The following is a 26,369-nucleotide window of genomic DNA, read 5'->3' as shown; positions in this document are numbered from 1 at the left end:
GGGAACAGGATCGATTTAGCCCAGTTTATCCTCAACCCAGAGACATCCCCACGTCAGTGGGGCCGAGTTGATTATGGGATCCTTAAAATATAAAACACCATCATCAGCGTGAAAATAAACTAACTCACGCTACCCTACCATTGCCGAGCCTTGATCCAGATGGGATTTATGAAGGTGCCTGGGTAAGGGCGCTACCATAATCGCAAAGAGCAAGGGCAACAAAAGGCATCCTTGCCAAGTCCCCCAACCTAATATAAAAAAAAAGGGTATGATCTTTTGCCAAACAAACCAATTTGTGCACCAGCGCCAGCATACTACATCCTGACCGCTCGCAGAAAATAAGCAGGCAAACCCACTCTCTCCAAGACAGCAAACAGGTAATTTCAACCCTTTGAATGGAAAGCCTTTTCGGCATCCAATAAGGCACCTACCTTCTGCACCTTAGGATCAATTTGAGCTAAAATAGCGAAGAAGCGTGGTAAATTAAGAGAGGTAGACCTCCCGGGCATAAATCCTGACTGATCCGGATCGATACGTGAGGAGAAATGAGGCAATAGTCGGCCTGGCAGAACTTTAGCAAATATATCTTTGTATCAAGGTTCAGTAAGGAAATTGGCTGGTATGAAGCACACTGCAACAGATGCTTATTCGGCTTCAATATAAGCAATACAATTGCTACATGCTTTGTGGGATGCAAATCCACCAACTGCAACGATTCCTGCCAGACCTGCAGCAGGTACTTAGATACCCCAGGCCCGAATTCATTGTAAAATTTGGCTGATATGCTGTCTGAACCAGGGACTTTGGAAGACACAAGCTTTGAAATAGCTGCCGATATCTCCTCTAAAGAGACATGCAGAGCCAGGACCTCACAGGCCTCACTATCCAATACAGGCATCGAAGAATCCGAACAATACTCTGGGTGTTTCATGCTCCCTTGCTGGATATAAACTCATGTAATAAAACAGTCTCCAATATCTGATCGGTCTGTCACCACCCGGCCACCCGTCGCCCTTATCGCAGGTTAATCTGGGGAACCCCATTCTCTTTTCAGCATCGCCGCCAGATGGCGTCCAGGTCTACCTTCCTCCCCATGCCTCTGAGCCAAAGCGGGGGCTGCCATATACCTAGCCTCCCTGTCAGCAATCACTCGAAATGTATCCAATGATGTCTTAAGAGAAGCAAGGACCTCAATCCGCTGTGCTCCATGCAGGTGGAGATATAGGAGCTTCAGCCTTTTATCCAAATCATCCAGCTGTTGCTTGACAGTTCTAAGCATTCTGCATTCCAGACCCATACAGCGCACCCGGAGGCACACCATAAATGTTTCCCAAACTACAGCCTTACTGGAAACGGAACCTACATTACACTACAAAAACATAGATACAAACTCGCCAATCTCGGCACAGAAGACAATATCCTGCAGGGCGTGGGACAAAGCGCCAGAAATGGCGCACCACCGCGCGGGGATGTAGACAAAGCGACCATTGAATCAGAGAATGGTCTGAAAGCATGCAAGGGTATATCATGCACTCCCTGGTTGAGTGCACGAAGGTTGGCCCTGCCAAGATGTAGTCAATTCGGGACTGCATATCGTGCACTGTAGAATAATATAAATATTACCTGCCACCCGGATTTTAACAAACGCCACACATCAATGTAGAACCATATGAGCGGATGACAAGAGGGGGTCTAGAGCTACCACCGGATCTGTCCTTAAGAGTGTTGAGCGTAAGATTAAAATCCTCGGCCCACATCAAGTTAGTGTGCACATACAGAGAGCATCATAAAACTCAGGGTAATTGACATTAGGCCCATACATATTAATAATCATTACCTGTCTACGAGCCAAAATCCCCAAAACCAAAACAAGTCTGCCCTCTGGATCAATCAATGCATTGATCCAAGACCCGGAATCTCAATGATTTGTGAATCAGTGTAATAACCCCACGAGAATAGGAGGAGACTGATGTATAATACCGGGCCGCTCCCCATGCTATGGCCGCCACCTCAATGGACTCTGCCACCAAATGGGTTTCCTGTAATAGCACAATTTTGGCCCCATCCCGCCCACAGTAACCCCTGAGTTACACAAACATATAGCATTGGTAAAGTGTAAGTGCAGTTTTGCTGATGTGACACTGCTCGGGAGCGTGCCTATGCTGATGACACAGATCTAGGTGCCAATGCAGTGCAGGCCATGGGTGATCTTCTAGAGGATGGGGGTCAAACTGCCATATGCATAGTTCGTGGTGGATGTTTGCCTTCGCTCCAGTCAGGGTTTAAGTGGTTGGAATTAGAGTTAAGGAATCACAGTCGGCACATCACCCGTTTCGATCAGCGTTATGATTCAGAGTACCTGCACTAACAAGCCCGTTTTCGCCACATGCTCCTTGTCCTTCAAGCATCAAAGGCAGGCAATCAAGTGCAGCTCTTACACGCCACGCTACAGGCACAAGCTCTCGGCAATGAGGGGGCCTGCAGGAGGCACCAGGGCGGACCAGCACCTGCCCCAATCGGTACCAGTAAGTTGCACAACTCCAGGACCACAGGGCCTCCCTCCAGTACTGCCAGATTGCTCAGCCAGCACGAACGCGAGACACACCGTACATGCACCGGGGTTTCACACAGTGGAAACCAGCATGTATCCCCGCCGATCAGCGATGGTTACAGCACAAGACCATCTACTCCATTCAGCCCATCGCAGATCTCAGAGTTCATCTGCCACATCGGTCGAGAGCATCCCCCTCACTTTTTTAATTTCTAGAAGTTTCCATCCGGTTGGATGTATAGATATATTACAATAACTTTTACAGAATTGAAATGTATAGATATATTACAAGAACATTTCTAATATTAAGATTTAATGACACTTTCCGAAAACACTCAAGGGCAATGGAGGTTGAGGGAACGTTTACCTATGTGTATCGCGTCACTTGAAAATGTTTTTTTGAGGACCAGACTGATCAGGTTGTTACCCTGAAAGTATAGGGAAGGAAAACACTGGGGAATGTTGGTTTAACTTATGTAAAAAAAGTTAACAGTATGTTATTGTACTTATTGTATATTGCATTTCATGCATTGTAAAGACTTTGCTGAAACCCATATCCAATAAAATTGCTTCTACTGAAATTTACAGCAATGGACTCAGTTTCTCAAGCAAACGTTATGAAGCCATTGCAGTCCACAGCTGGGTGCGATGGGGTTGCCCAATACAACCAGATCTACCAAGTAGTAGTCCTAAACACCTATGCAATGCTGAAAATCAAGGAATTGCCATTACCTCACTGTCGAAACTTGTGTGCTACAGCCACAGTTACATCAGCTATGGGATTCTCCTTGTTGTATGCTGCACAGCCATCACAACCTCTAGAGCTTAGGTCTGTGACTGCCAGGATGCATTTTCAACACTCTGCCCTTTGCTTGTGGTACCTCTTCACCTCCCCTGACCTGTGGGTCAGCCCAGTGCTTGGCAGAGAGAGAGAAGCCCTCAGCATTCGGACTGGGTGCTGATGAAGAGTGGGCAGAAGCGAACATTGAAGCGGACTTGCCACACTGCTGGGGCATACACTACTAGTGATTTGAGGGGTGCAAAGCAACAGGGCTTAGGGAGGTTTGCCCCATGCAGTGGTTGAGGGGAAAAATTATAACTGCATTACAAAGAATGCAGCGAGAAAACCACAATACATACAATGTGTTGAGATCACCTAAATTGCAAAGAATGGGGGCGTATCAATGAAAGGTTTAAGCATCATTGTTCAAACCTATATTATTTAGTTAAATTAAAATTTACAATTGTTCAGAAGCTCATGATTAAATGCGGTAATACCGATAAACTAGGATAAAGGGGCAGCCCTGCTAGCTTTTTTGCCTGTGTCTAATTTTTAAGCTGGATCTAGCATTTTCTATACAATGTATATGGTTCATTGTTGTTCAGCAGAGTTTTGGGTTTTAGCTGTCACCTTTGTAACGTCAATGCTGGGGACGTAAGATATTTCTATACCTTTTGAACCAGAAAAAGCCAACCATCGTAACTGACAGTTCTCAGGGGGTAAAGGCGCTCAATGAATGATTTCTAAAGACGGGTCATAGTAGTCTAACTGGTTTATCTCTAAAGCGCCATCTTATGCTGCCCTCAAATTGCTGGTAGTTGGTTGTGTGAAGCACAGCTGCCAAGTCACACTGTCCATTGCTTATATAAACTGTTCAAACTTATGATGCAAGAATACATTCTGAGAAGCAGCTACTCACTTGTGGATCCATTCCTCGCAGTTGCTTTCCCACTGGATAAATGGTGACTGATGAAATCAGGCTTTCCCTGCAGTATCTGGCGGGGCACATCCGGAATGATCGTGCGAGCTGTGACGACAAAAGTCAGTTGAATAATGTACTCTATCAGACCAAAGGATACATTTGACAGATCTGCTTATCATGCATTTTCTAGGCAGTAATGCTGCATTCCAAGGACCATTACAAAATTAACCCTAAATGAGGGCCAAAGGAGGTTACCATTGGCAATTGCCTGGGGATGGGTAGATTATTGCTACTAGAACTTTCCATACAATGTAGGTAGAATGTTCTGTTGAAAACAAATTAAGACAAAGGCGAAAAACTGGAATGCTGGTACAAAAGAGTTATGCAGCCATTATTGCCCACGGTCACACTAATGTCGGCGATGAAACTGCCAACCTTTCGATGTTCTAACTAAATGTATTTGCAATAGCACCCTTGAAGAAAGCGCCAGCCAATCAGGAGCCATAGAACGAGGGCTCTGTTTGCCAGCAGAAGCATTGTTGTTTGGAACTTGGCGCTTTGCACTGTGAGTCCCCCGTTCTCTTTTGTTCCTCGAACCCATCTGATGCACCCTGCACCCTGATGGCCTGCAACCATCTACTGCTCTTTGCCCCAACCCTGTCAAAGCATCACTTGCCTTACTCAGCTTGCCAGATGTCCCCGTCACCTTCCTCCTAACTATTGCAGCATCTCTCCCCACTATTGAAATGTAGAAGGGGCTGTGCACTTGGCCCTAAACTGCTATCCGCAATGGGTGCTAATGGCATTAAGCAACTGGGTCTGGGTTGGGCTTTTTGTTGGCAGCAACAGCACTGAGGTCTCACTGAAGCCCTCACTTTGCTGCCCTACCATGGCTCGGGATGGCAGGCTGTTACCACACCAGAACGCAGTGCTTAATGCTACAGTACTTCATATAAAGTGCTCCTGGACTGGAGCCAGCGAAGTGCTTCACAAAGACTAATGAGGAATCATAAAAAGGCCAGAAATACAACTATATAAAAAACAACCCTCAAAGTATCAAGAAAAAGAACAAGGCAGCATTCGCAGCATGACAAAACTCCATATCTTCAGACAAGACGTTTTTCACCCAAGCTGAAGGAAATCTGATGTACCTATAGAGCTAGCTGCACTTTGTCAATCGATGGGGAATGGCCATTTTTCAGACACTTTTAGCCAATGGATTCCCAATTCGATTACTAGAGATGGGTGCTCCTATTACTTATACTGTTTTGAAAGAACATATTAAGATGAGAATATGTTTTGTCTTGGGGTATTTAGTACCTATGCATAATAAAGTGGAACATGTATTTTGAAAAATGTACAGAAAGTCCTTCAGATATCTATCTATCTTATCTATCTATCTATCATTGTTTTTGTGTAGTGCAAAATCGCCCATAGGCCTCAAAGTGCTCACAGAGACGAACAACAGATAACAAACAAGCTGATGCTAGTAACTGGTATCAAGGGCGCAGAGAGGGTTCGCATCTCATTCGTTTTCTCCCTCGTCAAACAGATGGGTCTTGAGTTGTTTCTTAAACACAATAAGAGACACACTATTCTTAACCAAAGGGGGCAGAGAGTTCCAAACCATAGGCGCCAAGAAGGCAAAGTTTGTGCCACCTACTCTTTTAAGGATTTGGCGTGGTTGATGTAAGATCAAGAAACTATCAATCCTGGCTTTCCACATAAATGATACAACCAAGTGTATTTATTTGTACAATAAAACATGGGAATGTGATTCACATTACACATGTTTTGGTATAAACATCGCAAATGGGTTGGGCGTTCTTTCGAGCAAAGGATAATTTAAAGTGGCCGCGGTTGCATGGAAAGACTTAAATCAGGAGATGCAAATGGTGTGCTGTGGGTTCAGAATTTGGACACTAAAGTGAAGCATTCAAGTAAGGACTGTTTCTTTTCCACAAAAAACTGCATGTGTGAATAGTTTATAAAGGTCTACAAGTATAACTAAACATTATCAACACACATTTCAGTCTTCCGAATGACTTAGGGCAGGACATCTTTAGGAGGCTTTTTGTTATATTGTAGATAATTCAGGTTACAATAGCAGTGCCAGGGACCTGCAAAGTTAGACAAAGGTTTGTTTTTGTTTGATACTTTTGGCAATAGAGGTTACATCTTTTTTTATATGTTAACAACATTGTTTAATTAAGCAATACCACCTGAGTTGGGAGGCATTACCATCTGGTAATGGCCCGGGACCAAAGTTGCTCAGGCCTTAACATGGGTTGAAGCGGTAGTATCTCCCAACTCAGGGGCTATTTCATTTCATCATTTGTATAGTGCCTTTCACCATGGGGATGGTCCCAACGCACTGTCTGGTGAAAGCCCTCGGAAAGACCGAAGTTCGAAGTATGGGAAAGTTCGGAGGTGCTAGTATGCGTGTATTAGGCATTAAAGGTTATGAGGGCTTGGCCGAGTCCCTGCTAGCCACCCATGTCTAATTGGCATGTGTATGGGTGGAGAGATGTACACAAGGGAAATAAGCTGGAGTGTGTGTGTAAGATAGTCAGTTATGTGTGTAGGTACACTTCACATTTTTTGTCGTGAAAGGTAGTGTGAGAAACCTGAAGGTGGTGTCTCCCTAGCAAGTCCCTGGGGTTTAGTCATCCAGGTGGCCAGGACACGGTGCTAACGGTTGCTAACGGTGCCAGTGCTTCAGTGAAAACCCTGCCGGTAGGGGCCTGAACACCCAGCAGGTCAGGCCTACCGGGAGTTCATGCCCCTACCGGCAAACTCTTATTTCCGGACTGCCAAACTTGTAATGAGGCCCTATGTACCTTCAACTCCAAGAGGGCAGGAAGGATGGGCGCATGTGAATCTAAGCAGAAACAAGCATCAGAAATACGATTACGGTGAATAATGTATGCCTTCTGAGGCTTATGTATCTGCTTAGAATTGCATGCTTTGCATAGACTAGAGAGTAATACCTGGACAAGTTGGTGGGTTGTTAGAAGGTACAGCGGAAAAAATAGGTCTTACCACGGCTTTCCCCACCTGGGAGTCCCTTCTTAAATGTGTATCCAAACATTAGGGGTATATGATGTTGTAAATGGAACTCCAAGTTGCTGCCTTGCAAATGGCATCCAAAGTACATTTGCTATGAATGCTAGAGTAGCTTCAGTTCCCAGAGTTGAATGTGCTCTGGGTGTGAAAGGTAACGTTTTATTGGAAAGAGAAAAACAAATTTTGATGCATTTGATAATCCATCTGAAAATAGCTGATTTAGAGACAGCATCCCTTCTCTTCCCGTGCCTATGGAAACAAAGAACTGATCTGTGTTTCCCTTCAACATCTTTTCTTCTGTCCACCACTATGGTGCTTGTACCAGCGATTACTAGATCGTCCCACTGACCATTTGCATGAGACCAATTCTTTGCTAACCACTCTTGCACTGGACATATGCACAGATTTGTGTGTGGGACAAGGTATACACATGAAGCCATCATCCAGAGAAGGCGCATTGCGGTTCGTACGGTTACCTGACGACCGGCTACAGAATGAGGAATTTGAAACTGCATGTTTTGTACCGTTTCGTTGGGGGGGGGAAGACCAAGGGCCTCATTAGAAGGTCCCCAGTCTGGGACAAAATGCTGGTAAAACTGACCGGAAATACTGGCACCAGCATTTTTTCCAGACTGAGGAAACACAAGTTTGCTGGTGGGGCCAGTGATCTAGCGGCAGGGCTGACCTGCCAGTAGATCAGGCCCCTACCAGCAAATAAATGCTGGAATCACCGGCACTACAGGTGCCGGTAATTCCAGCAATCCCATCCCATGGAGTCCTGACTCCATGGAATGGGAACTTACCGGGTGTCTCTGTTGCCCGTAATATCGGGCAGAGGAAACGGTAAAGAGGTTTTGCTGATATCCGGTAGGTAATCCACAGTGAAACTTTGCTCTGTGAAGCAGAGTATGTTGAGAGAGCCGCTAGGCGTACTTTTAATGAGTTGAAGACTAAGCCCGAGTCTAAAAGATATAGTAGATAGTGTCATATATTTAGACCATAACACAAAACGTTTCCATTTGTTAAAATAGCAATGTCGCGTATTTGGTTTACTTGCCTCCTTAAGAATGGCCATACATCTTTGGTCTAGCTTTAAGTGACCAAATTCTTTGACCTCAGGAGCCAGGCTGCTAAATTCAATGTCTGAGGGCACGGTTGGAGTATCGTCCCTCGATCTTGTGACAACATGTTGGCTGGACACAGTAGTTTCATGGGAGGACACAGGGACATCATCTGCAGGTGTGAGAACCATGTTTGTCATGCCCACATAGGAGCTATCAGGATAAATGTTACTTGTTCCCGGTGTAGCTTGTGGACTATTTTGTTGAGAAGAGGTGTTGGGGGAAAAGCGTATGCACATTTCCCTGACCAATTCATTAGTAGTGCGTTCCCTTTGGAACCTTTCTGGGGAAACCTGGATGTGTAGTCTAGGTATTGTATGTTCTCTTTAGTAGCAAAGAGGTCTATTTCTGGGAACCCCCAGTTTGAGAAGGAGTTTTGTAGCACGTCTGTGTTTAGTTGCCACTTGTGTTCTGATGGTAGCACTGCAATTCTGCTCAGTACGTCTGACATTGAATTGAGTTCCCCTGGAACATGTTGTGCTAGGAGAAACATGTTGTGTTTTAGTGCCCACACATACATTTTCTGGGCTAGTTTGGGACAGCCCTGGGGAATATGTTGCCCCCTGTTGTTTATGTAAAACATGGCTCTGGTGCTTTCTGTCAGGATGAGGACTCTCTTGTGTACTAGCTGTGTCTTGAACGCTTGAAGTGCTTTGAAGACAGCTAGCAGTTCTAGAAGGTTGATATGCTTCTTGGTTAATGCCTGTGTCCACACTCTGTGTGCAGTGTGATGGAGAAAGTAAGTGCCCCACCCTGTTAGGGATGCATCTGTTTTAAGAGTGGCTTTGATTGCTGGTGTGTTGAAAGGTTTTCCCTTTAACAGGTTGTCTTTGGACCACCATTACAGTGATTGAGCTAGAGCATGCAAAACCAACACTAGATCGCACCACATACCTCTCGCAACCACAGTTTTGCTAACCATTCTTGCATTGGACGCATGCGCAGTCAGGCGTATAGGCACTAGAGAAATGCAGGAAGCCATAATTCCCAGAAGGTGCATTGCCTTTCACACTGTTACTTGACGACCGGCTACATACTGAGGTATTTGGAATACCATGTTTTAGAAAATCACGTTGGGGGGAGGGAGACCAGTCTGTCGTTTGTTTTGATTAGTGCCCCTAGAAGTTGTTTTACTTGGTAGGGCACTAGACTCTATTTTTTCTCTTTTATGTAGAATCCTAATTGGACAGTAGGCCGACTGTTAGTTGGGTCTTCTGCAGACACATTTGAGGTGAGTCTCCTGTTATTAGCCAGCCGTCTAAGTAAGGGTACACTGGAATGGACTGCCTTTGCAAGTGGGCAGCCACTACTGCTAGTACCTTTGTAAACACCCTGGGGGCTGAGACCATGCCGAATGGTAGAACTTTTAATTGGTAGAGCTTGTCCCCCACTTTGAATCTTAGGTAGTTTTTGTGTGTTTTGGCAACATTGAAATATGAAAGTATGCATCTTTCATGTCCAATGTTGCCATGCAATCCCCTTGTTTTAGTAGGAGAATTACCTCCTGTAACATAGTCATTCTGAATTTTTGAGGCTTGACAAACTTGTTTGTGTGAGATACTCACGTAAGCCAGAACTACTTGACAGTTCCCTGTAGGCGAGAATTGTCAGGTCGGGATCAGTATGGGCCTCCTCAAAGAGAGTGACCTTACCTATGAAATACCACCCTGTCCGAGCCAATCGGTTATGGACAGGAGGGTGGTGGCAAAAAAAACACCAGGTATTCACCAGCCTAAAGAGAAAGGAAGTTGAGAGTTAGTACAGAAATCAAGTAAGGTAGAAGTATGTATTATAGAGTAGTGAATGCTAGACTAACCTGAAGGTGCAGTGAATAGTTGTTAAATATAGATGGTAGAAAAAACTCTTTATAGCAAATATTCCTTGATAGAATGTCCAGATTGGGATGGTAGAAAAACTTCCAAAAGGTTTAAGGGAGGTAGGGCAAAAGGGAAGGGGAGTTAATTGGTTAATGGGGACCCTAATTCCCGGACGAAATGAGGGCACGCTAAGGGAAAGCAAAGACGCAATGAAAACAGCAAGGCGTCCAAAGTTCAAAGCACTCTGAGTAAGCAATGGATAATCCTTAAGAAGTCTGTAGAAGAAGGTAATATGTAAAAAAAAAAAACCAGGCAAACAGCAAACCAGCAAGTACAAATCCAGTAGCAGTCCGTAGTACAAAATAGGTTCAAGAAGCCAGGTAATCGGCAATTAGATAACACAAGAAAAAGGGCAGAGTGGTATTACTAGAGCAAAGGATTCAGCAGAGCTGAATTCGGGAACCAGCGTGGAACGTTGGAAGTCAAGGAAACAAAGAACTTCAATCAGAAGCGTCCGCTGATTTTGAAGTATGTATACTTCAAAATGATGACGTGCATCATGGGGCAGGCCGCAGAGGATTGTCTCTGTGGCAACCAATTGTGTGCAGGACGGGGGCATGACACAGTCCGAGGACCAAAGCGATTGAGAGCGCAACATTCATGTTGGCGCCATGGCAACCGCCAGACGAGTCCTGTGGCCACGTGTTTGCTGTGTCTAAACACACAGCAGCGGCTGCAAACAGCCGGTGCGAGAACCGTGACAGTTTGCAGAGCGCAGGTCAAGTACTTGGCGCATCGTTACATCTTTCATTGGAATAAGGAAGTACACTGAATAAATACCTTGATTTTCCTATAGCGGTGGTACCTGCTCTATTGCTCCTTTTTCCAGTAGGGTTAGAATCTCCTCTTGTAGGATAAGAAATTGTTTAGAAGAAATCTTTCTTGAACGAGGAGAGTGGTGGTGTGGTGTTTCGATGAATTCTATGGAGTACCCTTTTGCCACTGTCGCGAGCACTCAGCAATCTGATGTTATTCCCTCCCATTGCTGGCTGAAAAGTGTTATGCGACCCCCGAATGGGGATGCATGGGAGTGAACATCAAACGGCCTGTCATTTGTTGTCAGGGGCAGTTGAGCCACTACTGGCTGCAACCCTGCCTCGCCCTTTTCTGCAGCAAAACCCCTCTGTTGGTTGGACTGATAGGAGTCATACTGAGGCTGGGACTGTAAGAAGAGGAGCCAGACGCCCCAAATTCTGGTTGGTTGGATCTACTGAACCCTTGGCTACGAAATGTATGCCATGTGTTGAAGACACCCCTCAGGAGATATGGCTTATTTGGAAATTGTCCTAGAGTCTTTATCGTCTCACGTTTCCTTTTTGGAGGTTTCGAGTTGTTCATCAACAGCCTTCCGGAACAGGACTGCAGCTTCTATAGGCATGTTGATTAGTGCCGCTTGAGATTCGGGTTTAAAAACATGGAATCACAGAGCCACGAGTGCCTTTTTCACAGGGTCTCTTCAGCAATGACTCTCCCTGAGGTGTCGGCTGAGTCCAGGACATTCTTAAGAATATTTTGTGCCACTTGCTTCTCCTTATGCAGATTTTCAGCAGATGTGAGTTAGCAGGTTCTGGTACCGAGTCCAGGTTTATGAGCACCTTGTCCCATTGAGTGTTGTTGTAGCTGCTTGCAAGCAGTGTTGTACGTTTGCAGTTCTAGTTATATAGGCCCCTCAGGTGGAAATGTGTTAACCTAACATCTATAAGCGTTTCCACTCTTTGTTAGGGGATGCTTCTGAGGTTGAGAGTCTAACACCAGCTCTCTTTCTGGTAGTGGTGACTACTAGGGGGTCAGGTTTCACATGTCCCCTGATGTATGAAGGGTGTGAAGGCGAGGGTTTGAATATTATTTCAACTCTCGGGTTTACCGCACTAGTGAGTGAAAGTGTAGAAAGAGACAGAATTATTCTTTTTAATAGACTGGAGCAAGGGAACAGCCTAGCTGACGGCCTACATACCAGATGTCTTGATCTGTCTGATCTTGTTGATTATCCCTCTGTTGTGAGTCATGGGAGGTATCCATGGCTGTAAGTGTGGAAGTATAAGTGGGGGACGGATGGCGCCGCGGTTGATCTGTCTCTAGGGGTTGAGACATCTCTAAGTCTAATGTTTTTTGGCGAATGGGATATCTGTTCATGAAATCAACTAAAGAAGAAATTTTGTCCATTGTGTCCGCAAAGCCTTCTTTTATCCAGGTCCCTGTCTTAGGTGTCTCTGCTAAGGGGAACATGATAGCTTGTGGGTCTTCCCTTGGTCTTTTCTTCTAAAAAGATTGGGATAGAGGTGAAAGGGCCTCTTCATAATGGTGTACCTCTTGAGAGGCAGCAGTATTGTGAGTTTTATGGCCATGGGACTTTTTGTAATGTTTCCTGCCGAAAAGTGACTTTTCCGTTTTTTCGATGGGTGTTTCGACACCTCTGAATCATCCATTGAGTGTGTCTTATGCATGTCTGTAGCTGCTGTTTTATCTGTGTCGCCTTGCGGTGAACACGGTTGCGGCAGGCTTTTTTAGTACTTGGTCGGTAGGCCACAAGGTGCCTGCCACCAGCATGCGGCCTTCTTTCGACGGCTCTGTCAAAGATCGTCCTGGGGGTATGTGTTGGGCATGCGTGCGTGTGCGTCCTTATCGCCACAGGCTTTCCCCATAGCAGCGCGCTGCGACTGCCTTTCGGGGCTGGGGACTGACGCGCGGGAGCCTGATGGTTTCCTTGTGATGTCCTTGGACTCTGAACCAGAGCCTTCGCTGCGCTGGCCTTCCCAATCAGACTCAAAGAGACCGGCAACAGCTTCTGATTTAGCCATCATGGCATGTGCCGCCCACCTCTTAGTTCGGCCCTCTTTTAGGGTTTTGGGCCTAAAAAGTTTACATGATGCGCAATGGGTCTCTTGGTGATGCAGAGGTAGGCAATGGTTACACACTCTGTAAGTGTCCTTCGACTGATATTTTCTGTTGCAATTTGGACAGAACTTAAATGGAGTTCGCTCTATGGTGTAAGTAAATATTAAGGGCAGCAAAGCAGAAGTAGTGAATGTATGAAATGGAGGTGTGCATTCTTTATAAGAAAATGGATCAGACCTCCACGCTCCCTACTGCTAGGCCAAAGCCAAGTGTAGGCCGAAGCTCGTTGCTGGAAGGATGGTCTGTTTCGGTCATTGAATTTGTCTTTCATGGAGATGTAGCGTTGAGTGGTAAATGTCGAAATATGAATAAAGTCATAATAATTCAAAAGTAGCATAGCTACAGGACTCCACGAGAACATGTCTAACCACGATGGCGGAAAGAAATAAGGGACCTCGATGCGTGAGGGATCATGGGTACAGTCAACGTCACACTAGGGATAAGATTACAAACACACCCAGTCGACATCCTTTTTCGAACTTCGAAAACTTCATGTGCAATACTCTGCGCCTACCACTAGATGTCGGCCTATGCAAAGCATGTGATTCTAAGCAGATCCACAAGCCTCAAAATGTGTGTGTGTATGTATATATGTATATATATATATATATATATACATACATACACACACACACGTCCTAGCCTACCCTCTTCTTTTGCTTACCTAGGCACCACCTTTCACTTTCCTGAGAAATATGGTTAACAGAAGTTTTGCTGTCGGCTGGGGCAGTACTCAGAGCAGTGTGAAAAGTATGCTCTGCTCAGCGTGGCTAACTGCACCCAGACTGCTATTTTATGTGTATGCATACTTCAGTCATGTGTGTGTTCATCAGCTATGAGTTTGTGGCTCCACACCCATCATAAATGATTAAATAGAGGCTGATATCGACGCATAATGCCATACTGTTGCTGCTATTCAAGACATGAATTACCCTGCCTAAAAGGGCTTGGAATGTACGAAAAATAGTGCATGCTACCTGGCAACATCTTACTTCTCCTTGCCCATAGGGTGATTTGCAGCTTCAGCACATGTTTCAACTATAGTGCCTAGCTAGCGTCTTACATTTCACTACTTCTTTTGACTCTTAGTCTGGAATCTACAAGAGTGTCTTGACTACCAATCTGAGTCCAGGGCTGTGGGCATTTCCACACTTACATGTGGGATATAAGTCCAGGCTCGATCTGCTTACGGTTTTAACAATAATTTGTATTGTGGTTTTTATTAAACAAGGTTTCAAATGGTCAGTTGAGGTAAGATAACACAAGGAAAACGGAACTACAGTTGGACATTTTCTCCCTGTGATTAATATCTCCCCATTTCCACACACAAGCATCCTCCAGTTTACCAGTCTCCTTTCCTTTCTAAGACGGGATTGTGAATACATTGAAAACAAAATGTTCCAAAACAGAAGTCTGGATGACCAGTTTTTCTGTAGTCTCGGAATGTCTTCAGCTAACTAAAATAAATGAAAAACAAAGGGGGGTCTGGGAATCTCTCTACCAGCACGAACACAGCCTAATGACCTGTTCTTGGGTGAATAACCCCTGGGAGAGACTCTACCAAGTCTTTAGCTCACTGTCCCTTTCACAGAGAAGAAATTTCCCCCGCATATCAGCCTTTGTCCTGCCCTGGGGCAGTCCAGCGCCGAAATGCTAGGCAATTCTCCTCTGAACAAGAGTACCATCAGTAACCCCATACACGTGTTTCAGCCTTGTTGGGCATCATCAGTGAGGTGAAACTGTTGCCTCTCTAAGAACAGTGAGCAAGGGGTCCACGTCTGGATCGCCCTGTTAACTTAGGGTGAAACCCAAAGTTAATTTATTCAAAACAAAGGGGGGTCTGGGAATCTCTCTACCAGCACAAACACAGCCTAATGACCTGTTCATGGGTGAATAACCCCTGGGAGAGACTCTACCAAGTCTTTAGCTCACTGTCCCTTTCACAGAGAAGAAATTTCCCCGCATATCAGCCTTTGTCCTGCCCTGGGGCAGTCCAGCGCCGAAATGCTAGGCAATTCTCCTCTGAACAAGAGTACCATCAGTAACCCCATACACGTGTTTCAGCCTTGTTGGGCATCATCAGTGAGGTGAAACTGTTGCCTCTCTAAGAACAGTGAGCAAGGGGTCCACGTCTGGATCGCCCTGACAACTTAGGGTGAAACCCAAAGTTAATTTATTCAAAACAAAGGGGGGTCTGGGAATCTCTCTACCAGCACGAACACAGCCTAATGACCTGTTCTTGGGTGAATAACCCCTGGGAGAGACTCTACCAAGTCTTTAGCTCACTGTCCCTTTCACAGAGAAGAAATTTCCCCGCATATCAGCCTTTGTCCTGCCCTGGGGCAGTCCAGCGCCGAAATGCTAAGCAATTCTCCTCTGAACAAGAGTACCATCAGTAACCCCATACACGTGTTTCAGCCTTGTTGGGCATCATCAGTGAGATGAAACTGTTGCCTCTCTAAGAACAGTGAGCAAGGGGTCCACGTCTGGATCGCCCTGTTAACTTAGGGTGAAACCCAAAGTTAATTTATTCAAAACAAAGGGGGGTCTGGGAATCTCTCTACCAGCACGAACACAGCCTAATGACCTGTTCTTGGGTGAATAACCCCTGGGAGAGACTCTACCAAGTCTTTAGCTCACTGTCCCTTTCACAGAGAAGAAATTTCCCCGCATATCAGCCTTTGTCCTGCCCTGGGGCAGTCCAGCGCCGAAATGCTAGGCAATTCCACCCAAGAACAAGTCAATGGGCTGTGTTTGTGCTGGTAGAGAGTTTCCCAGACCCCCCTTCTTTTGCATACATTAACTTTGGGTCTAACCCTAAGTTACCAGGGCAATCCAGACGTGGACCCCTTGCTCACTGTTCTTAGGGAGGCGCAGCTTCACCTCACTGATGATGCCCAACAAGGCTGAAACACGTGTATGGGGTTGCTGTGGTACTCTTGTTCAGAGGAGAATTGCCTAGCATTTCGGTGCTGGACTGCCCCTGTGCAGGACAAAGACTGATATGTGGGGAAATTTCTTCTCTGTGAAAAGAACAGTGAGCTAAAGACTTGGTTGAGACTCTCCCAGGGGCCATCCACCCAAGAACAAGTCAATGGGCTGTGTTTGTGCTGGTAGAGAGTTTCCCAGACCCCCCTTCTTTTGCATACATTAACTTTGGGTCTAACCCTAAGTTACCAGGGCAATCCAGACGTGGACCCCTTGCTCACTGTTCTCAGGGAGGCGCAGCTTCACCTCACTGATGATGCCCAACAAGGCTGAAACACGCGTATGGGGTTGCTGTGGTACTCTTGTTCAGAGGAGAATTGCCTAGCATTTCGGTGCTGGACTGCCCCTGTGCAGGACAAAGACTGATATGTGGGGACATTTCTTCTCTGTGAAAAGAACAGTGAGCTAAAGACTTGGTTGAGACTCTCCCAGGGGCCATCCACCCAAGAACAAGTCAATGGGCTGTGTTTGTGCTGGTAGAGAGTTTCCCAGACCCCCCTTCTTTTGCATACATTAACTTTGGGTCTAACCCTAAGTTACCAGGGCAATCCAGACGTGGACCCCTTGCTCACTGTTCTTAGGGAGGCGCAGCTTCACCGAACTGATGATGCCCAACAAGGCTGAAACACGTGTATGGGGTTGCTGTGGTACTCTTGTTCAGAGGAGAATTGCCTAGCATTTCGGTGCTGGACTGCCCCTGTGCAGGACAAAGACTGATATGTGGGGAAATTTCTTCTCTGTGAAAAGAACAGTGAGCTAAAGACTTGGTTGAGACTCTCCCAGGGGCCATCCACCCAAGAACAAGTCAATGGGCTGTGTTTGTGCTGGTAGAGAGTTTCCCAGACCCCCCTTCTTTTGCATACATTAACTTTGGGTCTAACCCTAAGTTACCAGGGCAATCCAGACGTGGACCCCTTGCTCACTGTTCTTAGGGAGGCGCAGCTTCACCTCACTGATGATGCCCAACAAGGCTGAAACACGTGTATGGGGTTGCTGTGGTACTCTTGTTCAGAGGAGAATTGCCTAGCATTTCGGTGCTGGACTGCCCCTGTGCAGGACAAAGACTGATATGTGGGGAAATTTCTTCTCTGTGAAAAGAACAGTGAGCTAAAGACTTGGTTGAGACTCTCCCAGGGGCCATCCACCCAAGAACAAGTCAATAGGCTGTGTTTGTGCTGGTAGAGAGTTTCCCAGACCCCCCTTCTTTTGCATACATTAACTTTGGGTCTAACCCTAAGTTACCAGGGTAATCCAGACGTGGACCCCTTGCTCACTGTTCTTAGGGAGGCGCAGCTTCACCTCACTGATGATGCCCAACAAGGCTGAAACACGTGTATGGGGTTGCTGTGGTACTCTTGTTCAGAGGAGAATTGCCTAGCATTTCGGTGCTGGACTGCCCCTGTGCAGGACAAAGACTGATATGTGGGGACATTTCTTCTCTGTGAAAAGAACAGTGAGCTAAAGACTTGGTTGAGACTCTCCCAGGGGCCATCCACCCAAGAACAAGTCAATGGGCTGTGTTTGTGCTGGTAGAGAGTTTCCCAGACCCCCCTTCTTTTGCGTAACTAAAATAAATGTCTTTCAAAGGTCACTCCGGGTCTCTCCCCTCGGTCACTCGGTCTCTTGACAAATTAACCAGTTTGTCAAGAAAGAGATCACTGTAGCTGTAGGGGTTCCATGTGTTAATATCCCCGCAAGAATATCGGCATACAAAAATATCGCCATATTTTTCCGGCGATATTAAGGTATGGAACCTGCAGGGGACACCCCCGCAACTCCCCGCATTATTTTTAAAGGAGCGGGGGACACCCCTGGAGCCCCCGCTCCCAAAAACCCCCACAAAAAAATTGCCTATGGCCGTTACAGGCGACCATATATACAGCAATATTTTTGGTGTGGATAATATGTAGTGAGACCGCTGTAGGGTGAAGGTTTCCTGGTATGGCTGTCATTACAAAGGTTGCTAATTCTGGCTGGATCACTGGCAGAACAAGAAATCAAGAAGAACCTTAGTCAAGCTTGTCACAAGGTTCCTAACTCCTTATCAAACAATTTGTTACTGATTTTCAGTGACAAGGTAACAGCGTTTGCACCAGAGGTGGGCTGGGGAAGAAGCACTAAAGGATGCCTGCTGTCGATAAAGGGTGCTTGCTGCTGCCTGGGCCTTACTCTAGCCAGAGGGTCCTGAGCCTGGGAGCTCACAATTCACTCTTACACTCTTTATAACTCTGATATCAGAATGTACCTAAGAGGCTTCCCCTTAAGGGCTTTTCTCTGCTGGCTTGGGAAACCCCTGCTTCACCTCAATGCTCCACCACCGTCACATAACTGACTCAACTGGGCTGAGAGCAACAGGGAGCTCACCACAACACCACCAGAAGCCCTGTTTCCATCTGCCTGAGGCTGCCGGCAGAGACCAGGAGACCTAAAAAAAAGCATCCAGGATTGATCTAGAGACTGACCCTGTGACCTTTGACAAAGTTACTTCAGGGTTACTTTGGGTATATAAACACTGTCCTGTGGGCATCCATTCGCCCGGGCCTCCAGAGCAAAAGGAAGACAGAGCTAAGGGTTGCTACTATATCCTTCTCTATTTCATTCCGTGTTCTGTGTTAGCCCCAGTTTGCCACAGGTTCCCACAAAAATGCCTTGCATACAGCGCACAAAAACATTCAAATCTACCTACAACACTCTACTAAAACAACTATTTGCATACACCTGCATCTGCGAGTACCCCTAGCTTCCTAATTACTGTAGTCTCTCCACACAGTGCTACTCACCTTTAATGCATTCCCACCTGCTCCTCCTCCTACTCACCTCTCCGTACACTTTCTCCAATCACGCTACAACTTCCTCCTATCCTATCCCTCTTGCAAACCTCAATTCAAAACTCCCACTACCCATCTCTCTTCCACCACCTTCCAACAAACAAAGCCGACAAGCTAACCATACCTCCTCTAACACCAATCCACATCGTCTCTCTTCCTCTGAGATTCTACTTCTATACTCTTCCTTACCTCATCAACTGAACATTGCACTCTGGAATGTTCAGTCTGTAAGCAACAACACTTCTTTTATCACTGACTACTTTGACTCCAGCTCCCCTCCCACAGACCTTCTTGCTATTACTGAAACCTGGATTTCTTCATCCGACACCTCCACTCTGGCGGCCTTAAGACGACTCCAAACTATCCTTCATTCACTCTCCTTGACTGACTGGCAGAGGTGGAGGCATCGTGCACCTACTCTCTTCCTGCTTCAATGCCTCACAAATCTCGAATGCCACATCCTCTCTGACCTCTTTTATTGAATTCATTATCTCTACTATTGCTCTGCCCTACTCGGTTCACATCATCTCCCACTATCGCTCTCCTGGTCCCACTGGACCATTCTTTGATGATCTTGGGCAACTAATTGATCGTCTTTCCACTAAACATCACCTCATCCTCTTAGGTAACTTTAAACTTCCCTCTCCAAGCACTTCTCAAAAATCAGAACTTCAGTCTTTTCTTAGTGACCACGCTCTGCACTCAATCCATAACCTACTTACCCACATAGGGGGAAATTTGGATCTCTTATTCATCTCCACCTCTACTGTCACACCAGCCATATCAGATCACTCAATTGTTTCCACCACTATCTCGTTTCCACCCTCTGACCTTGCCTCACCACTTGCTTCTCCTATTAATAAAAGGAAATGTAAACCTGGTCATTCTCCCCTTTCTCTCCGACCTACAGTTCTCAATCTCCTCCTTCACACCTGATGCCTCTTCCACCAACACTGCCTTCTCCAGCTTCCAATCCCTACTATGACACATTCTCCTTACTTCATACTGCTTACTTTCACCCCTAAGTCTCACCATCTTCAGCCATGGGTCACCCCATTCATATGCTCTCTCTGCAAAGATATGCATTGGCAGCTGCACAAATGAGGACCTCTCTGCCCTGAACTCTCTCAAGTCCACTCTTGATAGACCGTAAATGGAATTCTACTTAACCCTTAATGACTCTCACTCCAACCATCCTCGTCGGCTAGAGGGCATCCTAAACTCACTCCTCCTAAGTCTATGACTATCAACTCCACTCTCACAGCTATTGACCTAGCTAAATACTTCGCTGCACAAATTGCCAAAAACGTCCAACATTAGACTCTCTCCTGACCTTCCTCATCCTCCCTCCTACTACATTTTACACTCTGCCTACTCTACCATCATCCTCTGCATCTTTCTCCCACTTTAATCACACTATTGCTGACAAAGTGCTAACTCTACTGATGTAACGCTCACCTGGTATCCACGGGGACGTCACTCCTGTTCTGACCTCTTACGACCTCAAACCCTTCCCTGGAGTCTACTCGACTGGAGACTGGGCCTGAAACACAGGATTGGTAGAGTTTAACTCCCTATTGTCTCTGTGTGCTTGAACCCCTTCTTCCCCGGGGTCCAACCCTTCCCTTTGATCCACAGCTCACCTTGTTTTCTTGGAAAGTGTGCTCTCCGTCCTGCTTTCAGCGCAGGGTTGCGTTGATTCATGCAGGCTTGTTGCTGCCTAGTTACTTCACTGGCAAGAGTCCGACAGGTAAGTATAATGAGTCTTTTGAACAGTTCTCTAACTTCGTTCCTTTCCTTCCTTAGATGATGGCTGGCGTCCACGGATGGCGACGTGCTGCTGAGATGAGTAGCGCTGAAGGTGACTGAGATCGCGATGCGCAATGCGACCCTTTCGTATTTGTATTGAACTGAGTTCTTTTTCTGTGTCTTTTAGGTGGCGTGCCGTTTTCAACGTGGATGCAGATTATGAAGAAGAAATGCGGTGAGACAGAGTTCCCCCAGAGCGGCTGGGATTGAGGTAAGCGTTGAAGCTCGTAGAGTCTTTAAAAATAAGCGAAGATTTGCTGAATGCTTACTAATGCCTTTTTTCTGTTCTTTTCCCTTTTCCTTTGGAAGCTGTGTGCCGGGATGGGAATGACACCGCCGAAGATGCCCGCAGAACAGAAGGAGCGATGAATGATGAGCAGAAGCGCCGCAAGGTAAGGCTGTTCCTAACGCTGTTCTTGCAGGAGCTGAGCGCAGAAGAAAGATGCAGGCCTACCGGAGACCAATCCGAACACGGTGAGTATCACGCTGCAGGTGCAGAAAACACAAAGCATGTTTCTCAGCCTGGGCGTGGCTTAAATAGTCTCTGGGTATCCCAGGTGTCTCTGGGCTGCACCACACCCAAAAGACTAGACTGCACATGCATTTCTGAGAACCACAATATGTGGGGGCATCCATCTTGTCCCCATCAATGCACTACAAGTCCAATCCCCAATGTTATCCTATGGGAGTGAGTGAGTCTGGTGACACAAGTCTGACTCCAACTGGGTCTTTGGAGGGATGGAGAGGCCCTTGAGGGCCATGTAGGTGATCGTGGCCTGGCTCCAGCCTGACATCTTGGAGGGCTGTGGACATGAGGGGCAGGAATCATAACAACTGATGAAAGCTAACCCCTCTTGTGCCCCATCAGACCCTCTTGCTCCTCAGCTGGTCAAGCCTCTGACTTCACTGAACTCTTCAAACTGTCCCTCGACTCTGCTTGCTTTCCCTGTGTTTTCAAAACAGCCACGGTCATCCCACTCCTAAAAAAGAAAGGGGGTGACACGAACCTATCAGCTACCTTTCACCTAGTGTCTCTCCTTCTGCACTAATCTCAAGTGCTCAAAAGGGTTGTGTTCAACAGTCTTACCAATTTCTTAGGCATCCACAACCTTCGAGACACCCTACTAGCAGGTAACTCCAAGGAAACTGCTTGCATGTATGAGTCCAACTTCATCGCCTCTGCTAAGCACTCCAATCTATCCTTCATCTTAATTCTCCTTGACCTGTCTGCTGCCTTTGACACTGTCGATCACTCTGATCTCCTTAATACTCTTTTTCTTCTTTGGGGTCGCGATCAAGCCCTTGCTTGGATTGAATCATATCTTGCACCTTGCCAATTCTCGCTCTCCTGAAACAACAACACCTCTCAACTCACTCCTCTAACTATTGGTGTTCCACAAGGCTCTGTCTTGAGTCCGCTCCTCTTTACATTCTACACCTCTGTTCTTGTGGCACTAATCTCCTCCTTTGGGTTCTTGTACCAACTCTTTGCGGATGATACCCAATCCTCTTCTCTTTTCCTGAGCTCACCTCTGATCTTCCTTTCAACATTTCAAACTGTCTCTCCGTCATTAAATATTGTATGGATTCACCCTCTCTGATGTTAAACTCTGCAAAAACAGAGGTGCTCTTCCTTATCAAAAGCTCTCTCTCATCTCTTCCTCTGCCTATCTAGTTCCCACCTGAAACTCTCCCCTAATCTTCTTCAGCTAGAAACCTCAGCGTCATCTACGACCCTTCTCACACCTTCTCTACTTTCATCTCCAAAACTGAAACAGCAGTTCACCTCAACCTCCTAAATATTATGAAAATCAGGCACCTCATTCCTTTCAACACCACCAAGAATCTGTTAACCACTCTTTTCTTCTCTAAACTGGACTACTGTACCATCATCCTCTTTGAACTCCCCAACTATACTGTCTGTCCTCTCGACAAGATCATTGACTTTGGGCTCTCTTTGAACTCCCTCACTTCACACAAACTTCCTCGTACAGTCACCAGGTTCACAAATCTATCCACGGTAAGGCACCATTGTATCTATCCTCCTCTATCCAACCCTACAAGACTTCTCATAATCGCTGCTCTGCTTCCTCGACTACCCTTGTGACTCCTTTCAGACTTATCCTTTCCCTGTTTCTTGGCAGCGGTTTTTCTTTGGTGGAGAAAAGACCTTTCCTCTCCCAATGCCAAGGTTGTCTGAATAGATACAGACCAGCCAGCCAATATAATGCCCAAATGGTCAGTGGATCTACTGAGAACCGGAGGAACAGCGTTGAATTCAGGCTGGAGACTGGATGAAGTGAAGTCCGGCAACAGGAAAGTTGCAACACAGCGTGCTGAGTCAGAGGAGATGTTTTGATGTCTGGATTGAATCAGACTCCTCCTCTGCAGCGTGACGATGGAACGCAAAAAAAACGTGGCCCATCATGTGAATTGCAATGGAACACTAGGAACAAGCTGTGGTTGGCATTATCTAACAAGCCGGTTCCCATGTTCTTTCAGAAGGCAGGTAACCTTTCCAATGACTGAGATATTGCATAGATCCACGATAGAAACAAGAATAACAGATCTGAGCCGCAGATACAAAGCAGCGAAGATACTGCTCCAAGGTTTGATTGGTGCGCTCTTTTTTCAATTTGATTGGGGATGAAAGCCAGATGATAAACCGGATTGAATACCTACATTCCTGCAGAGAGACTTCCAAAATGCTGATGTATATTGTGACCCTGATCGGAGATCACGGCTTTAGGTAGGCTGTGTAGCCTAAATGTCTCTTTAACCCCTTAAAGGCTAACCTCGATGAAATTGTATGCAAATAGGATGAGCATACTCGTGCTTAGCACTTAAGGAGTTAAAGAAGATGTGACTTATTTCTACTGCTGAAGGGATTTTGAAGCAAGGTGTGAAATTAGCCATCTTAGTGAAGGTATCCACAGTTACCATGATCACTGTACAGATCACTGAAGGAAGTAACTTAACGATAAAATCTGTGGCCATCTTTTCCCAGGGACGAGTAGGTAAGGTAAATTGAAGATGTTTACCTGGAGGTTTTTGTCGAGGTGTTTTCACTTGTGCGCACACTAAACAAGATTGACAAAAGCCTTTAACATGTTTACGCAACTGTGGCCACCTGAAATGTCTCTGAACCAGGTGAAGGGTAGATTGATTCCTCTGATGTCCTGCAATCTTACAACTGTGACACATATGTAAGACACTTCTTTGTAAGGCCCCAGATGGTAGATATAACGCAGAGCCATGAAACCATAAGCCGTCTTGGGAATCCAGGTCTGGTAAAGTGGGGTCAATACTTGAGTAAACTTGATGTACTTCTTGTAGAAAAGGCTGTATTAAGCATACAAAGGAAGTGTCGGGAAATATTCTTTCATAGTTGTTAGGTTCTTTGTGAAGTGGTGCGTCCATACAGGACAAAGCATCAGCAATGATGTTGTCAGTCCCTGGGATAAAGGTAAGATGAAACGGGAATTGGTAAACTAAATATGCCCAATGGGCTTGGCGGCTGTTTCTGCACTCAAAGGAATGCAAAAGGACAAGGCCTGCGATGATCTGTTCTGAGTTCTGTTTCCTGTTCTGCCGCCAAGAGATGATGCTGCCATTCTTTACAAGTTGTCTTGAGGGCTAAACGTTCCTTTTCCAGAACCAAATAGTTCCTCTCTGAGGCAGTTAAAGTCCTAGAATAGTAAGTCAGAGGATGTTCCTTCTGATCAGAAGCAATTTGTTTGAGTACTGTGCCAATAGCACCCCCTGAAGCATCAGTCTGTACAATAAACATCTAAACATCTTGTGTGGATCTGGTGGGATTAGAATGGGTGCAAAAGTGAAATCTTTTTTGAGTTGTTGAAATGCCTTTTCTGCATCGTTGTTCCAAACAAAGGTGGTGGTTTTCTTTAGGAGAGAGGTGATTGGAAGAACAGTCTAGGAAAAAGTTGGTATGAATTTTCTATCAAAATTTGAGAGTCCTAGAAATGTGTGGATGTATTTCACATTCCCTGGGCTTTTCCATCAAAGAATGGCTGCGACTTTATGAGGATCCATTAAATGCCTTTTGGGAATAGAATATAATCTAAATAGGGCACACTGGAAGAATTGAAGATACATTTCTCTGGTTTTACTTGGAGTTGGTTATCCTGCAATCGCTGTAGTATTGTTCTTATTGTTCTTACGTGAGAAACGTGTTCCTGTAGAGTCTTGGAGAAGATCAAAATGTCGTCCAGATAGACGATAACAGTGTGAAACAGTAGATCTGCAAAGATATGGTCCATTTAACGCTGAAAAACAGCAGAGGTGTTTGCCAGTCCAAAAGGCATAACAGAACATTTGAAATGACCGCAGGGTGTCCTAAAAGTGATCTTCCATTAATCTCTGCTCTTAATCTGTATTTAATTATAGGCCACCCAGCGATCTAACTTGGTGAACATATTGGGAGACTGAACAGCAACTAATATATACAGAATCAACGGGAGCAGATATTTGTCTTACACTGTCACAGCATTAAGTCCCTGATAGTCCAAACAGGGTGACCAAATTCTAATTTTTATGTGTCTGAACCTTCATTGTGAGGTTCTGTATCGCTGCCACCAATTCCCAAAGCTGCACCTTAGTGTCCACAATAGGGTGGCGTTGCAAGCTTTCAGACTTCCGCTTTACCTGTTTCTTGGCAGTGGTTCTTCTTTGGTGGAGAAAAGGCCTTTCCTCTCCCGATGCCAGGGCTGACTGAATAGATACAGACAGGCCGGGCAATAGGAGAGGCCAGACCCAAGGAAAAAGTTCAAAGGAGTAAAACAAAGTTTGATAACGTAGTAGGATTCTGCAGCGTATGAAAAATTCCAAGGATAATGCCCAAATGGTCAATGGTTCCGGTGGATGTACTGAGAACCAGAGGACCAGCGTTGAATTCAGGCTGGAGACCAGGTGAAGTGAAGTCCGGGATCACTGCAGATGCAGGACAGCCAGAACAGGCGAAAGGAAGGAAGCAGGACTGCAGAATGAGGGTAGCACATGGAATAGGAGATAAACGAGGATAGAGCAAGGAACGGCCAGGGAAGAGGAGGAAACTGATAGAAGTCAGAATGGAATGAAAAGGACAGTTCTGAGAGAGCGTTACAGGCAACAGGAAAGTTGCAACGCAGTGCGTTGCGTCGCAGGAAATGTTTTGATGTACAGGTTGAATCAGGCTCCTCCTCTGGAGCGTGACGACGGAACGCAAAAAGCACGGGGGGTTGAATCAGGCTCCTCCTCTGGAGCGTGACGACGGAACGCAAAAAACACGGGGGCCAACTTGTGAAAGGCAATGAAACACTAGGAACAAGCCATGGTTGGCATTATCTACACCATCTATCCCAAAGAGACCACGGATGGTGTTGTGGTCTAACAGCTCCTTGCCCTCCATGTTCTTCCTCTCGCTTCCGCTATTTCTCTCTTCTTGCTCCACTTGCATGGAATTCTCTTCCCCTGGACTTCTGAGAAACAGTCTACTTGGATTTGATCAAAACCAAACTAAAAGCCTACCTCCT

General features: G+C 45.9%; 1 protein-coding gene across 6 annotated transcripts in view; it reads right to left on the bottom strand.

The window, feature by feature from the left end:
• Positions 1-26,369, bottom strand: part of LOC138527196 (zinc finger protein 334-like) — a 445,682-nt gene that overhangs the window by 139,005 nt on the left and 280,308 nt on the right. For all 6 annotated transcript variants that reach the window (XM_069638318.1, XM_069638311.1, XM_069638308.1 and 3 more), the window contains exon 7: positions 4,252-4,359. In XM_069638318.1, coding sequence (XP_069494419.1) covers positions 4,252-4,359 — 108 coding nt within the window. The remainder of the gene's footprint in view (positions 1-4,251; positions 4,360-26,369) is intronic.

The sequence above is a fragment of the Ambystoma mexicanum genome, chromosome 1q (assembly GCF_040938575.1).
Source record: "Ambystoma mexicanum isolate Mex_15411 chromosome 1q, UKY_AmexF1_1, whole genome shotgun sequence".
NCBI classification, from domain to species: domain Eukaryota; kingdom Metazoa; phylum Chordata; class Amphibia; order Caudata; family Ambystomatidae; genus Ambystoma; species Ambystoma mexicanum.
This window is presented reverse-complemented; position numbering and strand designations above follow the sequence as displayed.